A 10,416-nucleotide genomic window follows, 5' to 3' on the forward strand; every position below is an offset into this window, starting at 1 on the left:
CAATGTTACGGTCTTAATTACAAGCTTTTTTTTCATTGTTTGGTTGTGTACTTTAGTATATAGACAGTAGAACATTTATAGTTAAAAGTTAAACAGGCTCTTTGATGAATAGCAGCTATTGAGTAAAGTAGAGAAGGCCCTAAGAACAAGGTTGTAAGTTTTGTTTGTTCAAAACTGTAACATTCGTTGTGTCAAGTTGCAGTTTGTTTGAAATAACAAACCAGTTCACCCGAAGGAAAACTCGATGAAGTGCTATTATAAGACATCCTGTCATGGCTTTTTGGTACATAACGGCTACCGTAGATGCAACACGCATTTGAAAAAGCGAGGCGCTGGAGAGCACTATTTATTTGAATGCAAAAAACAATTTCACCGCTAGATGGGAGAAATTCCTACACAATGTCCCTTTAATCTATCTATTAATCTATCTATGTATCTATATATGTATCCATATATTAATCTATCTGTCTATTTATATTTCTATCTATGCATCTATTAATGTGTCACTATATGTAGGCTATATCTGTCTCTAGCCTATCAGTCAATGTGTAAGCCTAAATATTTATATTAGTTATAACTAAACAAATCGCACTATAAATGTCACTATATCACCAAATATCTGCTATCTCAAGTCAAAATCAAACTCCTCTCACAAAAACCCACGAGGTCAAGATGCGCTGACTTCACTTTTATACAGATATGAGATTGTGTGGTCTGTTCCCGACCCTGTCTATCAAACGCTGATTCGGCGGACCCAGAGCCGTTGGGCGGACCATGCCACCTGTCGAAACACTTTTGAAACACTCCGAAGCTTCATTTACTAGCCGTAGTCACGTTACATGGGTGTTTTTAATCACGCTTCGGATCAGTGTTTCGAAACACCTGCGCTTCGGGATCTGGAAAAGCTTCGGAACGTCAGTTTCGCGTCAGCCATCCCTCTCTCAAACTAGCCTATTGTTTCTAGGTTCCCATCCCGGCATCAATCCCGGTACGCGTTTGCGTTTACAAAGAAGACACTCTGGCAATTTCCCGGGATCAACGCGCTGTGTGAAAAGGGCTTACAGTGTGAGACAGCTGAAGTCTTTCAGGAGAACACGGAATACTGTAAGTGTATTATACCTTCTATTCACTACTTTAAATGTACTTTGTAGTGGCTATCCAAAGTAGGCTATACCAGCTAGCATTACAAAAAATAACGATGCATAGTTTTATCATAGTAAAAGTGTAGTAGTGTAGTGGGAATTTATGTAATTTTTTTGGCGGATTGATTACCATTTGTTGGCTGTAATCACAGTTTTACTACAAATACCATGATTACCCTAAACAAAAAAGTTTTCAAGTGTGCTATTTATATACCCTAGTGAAAAAAAAAATATGTTAAGTGTACTTGCAGCCAGACTATTTATCAGTATACCTCGTGTGTTAATGATTGAACTTGGAAGTGTGCTATTTTGGAACAGTACATAGGGTAAGTGTACCCATTAAAGCTCACCAAAATCAAAGTCTAGGTTTTTTTTTCATAGATATTGACATAGATTATAAGAAAAATAATTTGTTAAAATGCAAGATTAATCCCTCATTTGAAATTGTATTAATTAGTTGATGTTCATTTTAGAATATAAAATTAAGATAATTTAGGAATAAAGTCAGAAGTCTGGCATGGGCTTAATTGGTACTTTGGCACCATTTAAGCCCGCGTGTGTTCCAAATAAGCCCACATCATCATTGATTCACAAAATATATATTTTTTATTGATTTTAAAGAAGTAAAACATCAATATATTATTCAATGACAGGGAAGTATTTAAAAAAAAAAAAATTGCTAATGTTTGATTAGAGCCCTGGGTGGGATGGGTTGGTGTTAGTGGCCGGTGGTCTGGAGCCTTAAGTCGGCTCGACTTGACTGGAGTAATTTGTGTGTAAGTAAGGTAAGGTTAAAAGCAGAGGTGGGGGACTCGAGTCACATGACTTGACTCGAGTCTGACTCGAGTCACAATTTTCAGGACTTGCTTGATTAAAGTATGAAAATGACTTGACTTGACTTTGACTTGAGAACAAGTTACTTGAGACTTGACTTGACTTGAAGTGGAAGACTCGACAATGACTTGAACTTATAATAAACAAACACCAATAAAATTCATTTAAAAAAATAATTATTGTGACGTCAGCATCAATCAGCGTCTGTGCCTTTAACGCTGCACAATTCAAACCGCGCCAAACATGGCAGAGTCAGACAGTTGTCGAGCTCCACAAATAGTCTTGTTTGGCTATAAGGACTTTGAACTGGACCGTGCCAATAAAAAAAGATTTGCCAGATGCAAAATATGCAACGCAAGAATATCCGACACGACAACCACAACGTCAAATTTCATTCGACATTTCAAGAAGAACCACAAGGAAAGATAAGAAAGTCATCTCTTTATAGTCAGTTTCACTATAAGATCTATAACGATTACTAATGTAATGAATTAATCTTTTCTGTTTGTCATAATTTGTAGGGCTGGGGTAAACGATTATTTATTAAACGTTTAGTTGGGCGATTATTTTATCGATTAGTCGACCAATCTAACGACTAATTTGGCGATTAATATAACGATTATTTTTCTGTGGCTCGATTAATAAAAACAATGCATTTCAAATAAATACCAAAAAATTCTTAATATACTTAATATACTTTATTAAACAACAGTTTTGCACAGCAAAAAATATTCTGCTTTACACAAAATAAATTATTTTACTGTTATACAAAATGAAAGCCCAGCTTGTTTACACTTTTACAGTAGCAACATAACTGTTGTCCAAAAAATTCAAAAGTTGTAGTGCAAAAAAACACAGTATTGCACAGTATAGACATTCCTGAGAGTGTTTAACACTATAAAATTCATGTTATCAGTTTTACTATCCCAACATAAATCATTCTCTTCTGTACAAAAGATTAAAAAATGCAGTGCAAAAATAAACACTGTGCAATGCACAGTACAGACATTCCTGAGAGTGTTTAACACAATATAACAGTCCCAACATAAAACCTGATGGAATCGAACTGACTCTTGTCTTAACTGCTATTCTGTAAGCTTATATGCTAATAAAGTGTGTGCAATATAGTACTGTCCACTTTCCCCCTCCCTCATCCATCACCACTCTGAATTACTGTGTAGGAATGTGAGCATGTCCACGTGCTCTTTGGTGAGGCTTACTCTTTTTTTGTTCACAATGGACCCTGCTGCTGAGAACAGACGCTCAGAAGGTGTGGATGTTGCAGGGGCAGCCAGATAGGATTTCGCCACAACAGCCAGGGCGGGGATCTTAGTTTCATTTTCTTTCCACCATTGGAGTGGGTTTTTGTCCTTTGGAATGGGTTTCTCCCCAAAGTACACAACCAGCTCATTCCTGACAGCATCTTCCCTCTGGTCTTGGCCTGGGTTTTCATCCTCCAACTCCTCCTCATCATCATCTGTGCCAAGCAACATGTCCAGAACAGACTTTGGCTTCTGTCTGGAGTGATCTGTCTGGCCACTGGGGGAGTCATCTTCAGGCTCTTCCCTGACTTGCACTCGTCTGGCTTCAAGTGCAAGAGTCTGAAGTTTGTTTTTCACCTTCAGGATGTCGTCTGTGGACAGGAACTTAAGCTTTCGGAATCTCGGATCAAGGGCCGCGGCGAAGATGCACACATTGTTCCCGTCTTCATCATATGTTGTCTCAAACTTCCATCTGAAAAATAATGGATTTGATTTGCACACTTAAGATCAAAGAAATTCAAGGTGCTTAGAGAGAAAGATAACAGTAGAATCAATAGCTCTACATGATAGAATGCCAATGGGAAAACATTGAAAGATGCAAACAGGGAAAGCTTAATTAAAATATTCAGTTAGTTCACTATAAGAGATTTAAACAGCTGAATAATTAAACTAACCTTGAAGCAATCTCTGCTGCGGCTGCTCTTTGGAAGGTGGTAATGGGAGCAGACTCAAAGGCTGTCTGTGTGGATTTCTGTAGGCCTTTCACCAGTGGAGGCAGGACAGAGACTGTGACGTATGCCTCTCCACTCAGGAAAACGGTGGCTTGCTCGAAGGGCTCAAGTGCTTTCTGTAGCTCCTCCAGGAGGCTCCACTGGTCAGCTTTCATATCCAGGTATTGCTTTCCTGCTTTGGTGACCTCTGGGTCTGAGAGGGTTGCGGTAACAGGCCACCGCTGCTCAAGGAGGCGTGTGATCATATAGTAAGAACTATTCCATCTAACAGCTACATCCTGGGTCAACTTGTGTTGAGCTGTGCCCATTTGCTCTTGTTTGAGTTTCAACTTCAGGCTGGCAATATCGCTGCTATGGAAATACCCGACGAGGCTCCTTGCTGCTCCAAGTGCCTTGTTGATCCGGGGATCTTTCAGAGCATGGTTGACAATCAACTGGGTGGTGTGGCCAGCACATCGAAGTGAGGCAACACCATGCTTCTCCTCAAGGATTCTCAGGGCTTTCACCACATTAGCTGCATTATCGTGGACAATCGCCTGGACATCATCACGGAGAGAGAAGTCAAACTTCTCTGCAACCTCTTCAATCCAGCGAGCGATGTTTTCTGCAGTGTGTCGGTCCTCAAGGGGCTTTGTGCACAAAACCAATGAGACCATCTCCCAGTTGTCGTTGATGTAGTGGCAGGTCACTCCGAGGTATGTCTCCGTGGCAATACTTGTCCAGGCATCGGTGGTGAGTGAGATTTTTGAGGACCTCTTCTGTAAGTCTTTCTTCAGATCTTCAAGAGTACTTTGATATGCCTTCTCCAACTGCTTTGTGAACCACCACCTGGAGGGACATTTGAAGCCTGGGCAGGCATATTCGATCATGTCTATGAAGGCTTCACCTTCAACAAGAGACACAGGCCTCATGTCTTTGACGATCACCTGTAAGATAAAGAAAATTAGTCTTAATAAACATAGCACCTTTCATAGAGCCATAATTGCTTACAATGTAAGAAGAATTATTATTAGACAATCCAAATAAGGACACAAAGAAAAGGGCCAAGTTAACTGAAGAAACACCCATAACCTAGCTAATAAATATAGGACACATAAAATGGGCACAGCAATTCCGTCCTAAAATATATTTAAAGTGAGTAAATAATGACTTACTCTCAAGATCCTTTTGCTCAGTTCAGCTGCCTTCTGTGGAGTGCATTGCGTCTCTTTCCCAATATAGGAAGGCAAGGTTGTTTGCTTTGTCCTAGAAAATACAAAAGCAATGCATATTACAACAGCTTAGACAGTGGAACCTCATTGCATTGTAATACTATGCTAAGTTTATTTGAATCCTAACGTGGCTGGCTACATAAAAGTAATGTTATGTCCAACAATGCATTTCATCAGCTGTGTCTCTGTCTGTGTTGTTTTGTAACATGGAAATTGCAAGGGTGCACATTCAATGCACAACCATTTTGATCTGGTTCTTACAGGGTACTATATCTACACTGTAAAATGTCTGATACTCAAATGAGCCCTATCACACTTGGATGTGGTGCTCATTTTAATGTTTTCAGTGCTCATGAAACCATCCATTCATTCATGAGCACTGCGCACCAGCTTATATGCAGCCCTGGCCTGGACATTGCTTAAATCCGTTAATTGACATTGGCGAACTAACAGCGTACTGAATCATGATACCATAAGCTGGCTAACGTTAGTCTAACGTTATGCATTTGACTCGTAAATGATCACAATACGAGTTAACGCTAACTAACGTTATATCGTGACTCGTGAGTTAGCTAATGTTAGACAGATAACGTTAAAAGCTACTGCAGTCTGCTTGCTACCGTTAGCTAGATCTAGCAGCTGTGCACTTTGGTGGTGCTGGGCTAACAGGCACATTAGATAAGCTAAATACAGCGGTCTATGCACCAGTAACGTTAGCTAGCTAACGTTAACTAACCTAGCACGAACAAACTGCACGGAGAGCTAAGATGGTTAGCTAGAACCACCGAAGTGTGCAGAGCTCAAGCTACACAACACAAACATGAAATGAACATGTACTTACTTGGTTTTGTTTCCCTCACGAGTGACAATGGGGTGCCTTCGTTTCAGATGCTCCCACATTGCTGTTGTGCTGGTGTGGTATGCCAACTCCATTTGGCAAAGAGTGCAAATAACAACACTTTTTTGTCTGGGACTATATTTAAAGTATTCCCATACTTTTGATGATCTGGGGCGAACAGTTTTTTTAGGACTTTTTCTTTTTGCATGGCTTTGTTCGGAAGAGGTTGTTGCCGTTTGGTTCTCCATTATAATCTGCGGACAAAATGTGCGTCGACGCAAAAAATATGACGTCGACGTAATTTTGACGTCGACGCGTCGACATCATCGACGCGCCGCTCCAGCCCTAATAATTTGGCCTTGGTTGCATATTATGTTTTTTTCTTATTAGAAATGTGACCATTATCATTACTGATACGTCTCGTTAATATATGTATTGGGGAATTTGACTATAACAGTGGCGTAGCCTGAATTTTAATGTTGATGGGCATCTTAAAATGAGCGGGCCGCTCTATATTACATGTAGGCAATAATGTCTGTATTAAATGTGCGCATTTTCAAGTGTTTGTGGACTGCGTGATAGGCTAACATGGAGGTGCCGATGTGATCACTAGCATGTAGCCCCTAAACATTTCTAAGAGTTTTTTTTTTTTTTTTTTTTTTTTTTTTGGTCATACAGACGAGAATAATTACAGCGCAAAATTTTCAGTCACAATAATTAGTTTATATGGTTATTATTAGCCCTCAATACATGATTAAGTTTTACATTCTATCAGTAACTTACATACAAGTATTTACATTTCTGTGTCTATGTAAACATATGAAAATGTGTGACTGCTGGAACCAAAACTTTACGTGCATACATCAGTAAATGATCATCACTTAAATTAATTTATATTTACAATTGATTTTCCTTAAATTACAGTATTTTAAAAAATGTAAAGAATGTTTGTGCATATGAAAATAAATTTGTTTTAATGTTTACAGTTGATGTTAATGTTTACAGTTTTCCCTGATTGGTTTTGTATTATTTTATTTTTTATTCATGCAGATATGATGAATATCTCAAATCCAAGATACACTGCAGCGATCTACAGCAGCCATCCATGTCACAGTTCATTGTGCCCCAGACTTCTACATATCCAGTCAACCACCCTCGACAAAAAGCCATTACAGAAGCAATAATATCTGATCTGATCATTAATTGCAACATGCCCCTGTCTATCACTGACAACAAGCACTTCATTCATTTTCTCTCCATTATGGACGCAAAATATACTGCATTGAGCCGCAGAACCATCACCTCAAGACTGGACACTATGGTGTCTGAGATACAATCAAAACTAATAAGTGAAATGGCCACAGTTGAAAATCTGTCTGTCACTGTGGACATCTGGTCAGACAGAAGAATGAGAGGCTACCTTGGCGTCACCGCTCACTGGATGAACACTGCAGCAGATGCTATAACGTTGAAATCTCATCTACTAGCTTGCAACCGGTTTAAGGGGTCACATACGGGAGAGAGAATTTGTGAAGCATTTGAACAAATATGTGATCAGTATAAAATCAAACAAAAGATTGATCATATAATTTGTGACAATGCAGCAAATATGAAGAAGGCATTCACCACATGTTTTCCCAGTTCAGCTGAAGCAGATGAGGATGATGATGACTGCCTTGATGATGAAGAACTTTGGAATGCCCTTCCAGTGGATGAGGAGGAGAGGCTGAATGAGACATTGACCTCCAAAAGTCAGCATAGACTACAGTGCTTTGCGCACACACTACAATTGGTTGTTGGTGATGGTCTTAAAGAGACCAGGGCTGTCAGTTCGGCTCTGGCCAAAGCGTCGCGGATCAGTTCTCTGCTCCACACAAGTACTTCTTTTAAGGAGGAATTTGAGAAAGAATTTGGCCAACGTGGAGTTCCTGCTTCTGTTGTTACTCGATGGAATTCGACTTTCCGACAGCTGAAGTCCTTGCTTAGCTGTGACTACCAAACTTTGTGCAAGGTCGTGGATGTTAGAGGGCACAGAGAGACTATTTTCACTCTAAGAGAGTGGGCTCAGATTAAAGAACTGGTCAGCATTCTGAAACCTTTTGCTGATGCCACTGATCTCACTCAGGGAGAGAAAGTTGTAACCATAAGTGCTGTGATTCCCTGTGTTCTCTCCCTCAACAATCACTTGGAAAACCAGAAAGAAGGAACACAATACTTGGTCAACCTAATCCACAGTCTTCAAAGATCACTGCAAAGAAGATTCAAAGGCATCTTTGTCAATGTAAAAATGTCTCAGCCAGAGACCAATGAAGGAATCCTGCCATTCTCTGATCCTGTTTATGTCAAAGCAGCTGTTCTTGATCCAGCCTTTGGGGTCATGTGGATAGAGCACGATGTATTGGTTGATGACAAGCTGAAGGAGCAGTTGACCGTGGAAGTAAAAAGTAAGTGATAGGCTTATTTTAGAATGAGACCCCATACTTCAAAATATTACATTATTAGTAGTATTTTTTATTTTTTTCACAGAAATTGGAAGTACTACACAATAAACCATTAAAAGTTTGCAATGTTGATTTAAACACCCAAGTAATCTTATTCCTAAATGACAATGTTTAAAGTACGATCACAGCAAACATTAAATTCTGCGTTGGACCAGAAAGAGCAGTTATCATGTATAAGTATTAAAATTGAAATACAGATACTGTGCAGTTGAAAAACTGTTACAATCATTCAAACCATCACAGAAATACTGAGATAAAAGTTTGTAGTTCGGATATACACACTTGTGTCTACGCGATTTAAAAGTAGCGATTTACTTAAGGTTACTTACTCAAGTTACTTAAAGTAATTTGATGCTTCAAATAAAGTTTCTGTCAGTTACTGTGACTGTCACTTAATGATTCATTCAAGAGATTCTTCAAAAACACAGATTCATCCAGTAATGAAACAAGTGAAGCCTTTTCATTTATTCAGTTTCTGACAGCTTAAAAAAATCTTTTAAATTAAATATTTTTAAATAGACTACAGCAATTAACATTTTGTCAGAACATTTAGTAAATTACATGAAATTTATTTGTAAATAATTGTTAGATAATTGTTTATTTAGAAAAAAAATCATGATTCTCAATGTATCCAAAATCATGCAGCTCTATAATATTGTATAGGTTTATTTGTAATTTTACATTTTTGTGTTTTAGATCTGATTCTCCAGGAGGCAGAGCATACCAATATGGAACAGACAGGTCATGGAGATGAAGAAGAGCAAATCAAAGGTGATGAAACTGGGCTGTTCTTATACCACAAAAAGCAGAAGAAATCCACTCATTGCAGCCCTGCTGCCCAGATCAACCATTACCTGGACAATTGTGATGGCCAGAACTGCCTTTTGTTTTGGGGAATGAACAAGGAGAAAATGCCTTCACTGTTCCAAATCGCAATGAGGGTATTAGCTGTGCCTGCTTCAAGCGCACCTGTCGAGCGTGTGTTCAGTCATGGGGGGATTATTATGCGGCCCCATCGTTCACAGCTTAGTGCCATTGTCTTGGCAAACCTTATTATCTGTAAATGCAACACATTTTAGACCGTTTTAATTAAATTGAATTAGACAGATTGGATTATACATCTTAGACTCGATACATCTTAGACTCTAAACGTTTTGTGTAAACAACACAGTTTTATTTTCAGTTATTAATGTAGCACAGATATGCATATGATTCATATATACTGTAGCAAATGTATAATGAATAAGATACATAATATATGTATACAAGTTCATCTTTTCTGTGCAAAAATAAATATGTATCGAAACAAATTACCTCTATTTATTTTAGTACTGTGACTTGACTTGACTTGACTTGAAACTTATCAGGACTCGACTTGACTTGCTTAGGTTTAACCCTTGACTTGACTTGACTTGCTTGATTTATCTGAACTGTGACTTGAGACTTGACTCGAGACTTGATGGTTAAGACTTGAGACTTGCTTGGACTTGACCATGTGTGACTTGTCCCCACCTCTGGTTAAAAGGTTAATAAGGTAATATATATATTATGTTATAATGTAGCCTATTATATATATATAAATGACTTAAAACATTGTTTTACATTTTCAATGCTTTCATATTTTCATTCAATTTACAGTTTGCGATGGCCACAGGCCTACTATCCACTTAATAATATATCAAGTTTCATGATATTTTAGCTGATTATCAAATAATTCATTCCATCAATCTAAATGTAAATGCTGCGTGACTTTTACATATGTTAATGGGCGCGCGCGCTGAACTTTCAAACTGGAGCGGAGGGCGTTACCATGGAAACGAGGCGGCAGCTCAACTGACAAACAGCGAAACTCCGTCTCTCACTGTTGTTTTAACAACTTTAAGGTAAGTTTAGTCCA

At 38.6% G+C, this 10,416-nt stretch overlaps 2 protein-coding genes across 2 annotated transcripts; one reads left to right on the forward strand and one right to left on the reverse strand.

Annotated features, from left to right (window-relative positions):
• Positions 1-3,133: 3,133 nt before the first annotated feature.
• On the reverse strand, positions 3,134-4,965 carry LOC309508828 (E3 SUMO-protein ligase ZBED1-like; the record flags this gene model as incomplete). The annotated part of the gene is made up of 2 exons (XM_082183296.1): positions 3,913-4,965; positions 3,134-3,710 (listed from the first exon to the last, which is right to left on the reverse strand). The coding sequence occupies exons 1-2, from the start codon at positions 4,878-4,880 to the stop codon at positions 3,134-3,136; spliced, it is 1,545 nt and encodes a 514-aa protein (XP_082039422.1). The 5' UTR covers positions 4,881-4,965.
• Positions 4,966-7,530: 2,565 nt separating this feature from the next.
• Positions 7,531-10,030, forward strand: LOC309509849 (zinc finger BED domain-containing protein 4-like). The gene is made up of 2 exons (XM_082184812.1): positions 7,531-8,462; positions 9,216-10,030. Exons 1-2 carry the CDS (start codon positions 7,628-7,630, stop codon positions 9,596-9,598), a joined length of 1,218 nt encoding a protein of 405 aa, XP_082040938.1. The 5' UTR covers positions 7,531-7,627; the 3' UTR covers positions 9,599-10,030.
• The last annotated feature ends 386 nt before the right edge of the window (positions 10,031-10,416 follow it).

Source organism: Leuciscus leuciscus (assembly GCF_965113295.1).
Source record: "Leuciscus leuciscus genome assembly, chromosome: 11".
Classification (NCBI taxonomy): domain Eukaryota; kingdom Metazoa; phylum Chordata; class Actinopteri; order Cypriniformes; family Leuciscidae; genus Leuciscus; species Leuciscus leuciscus.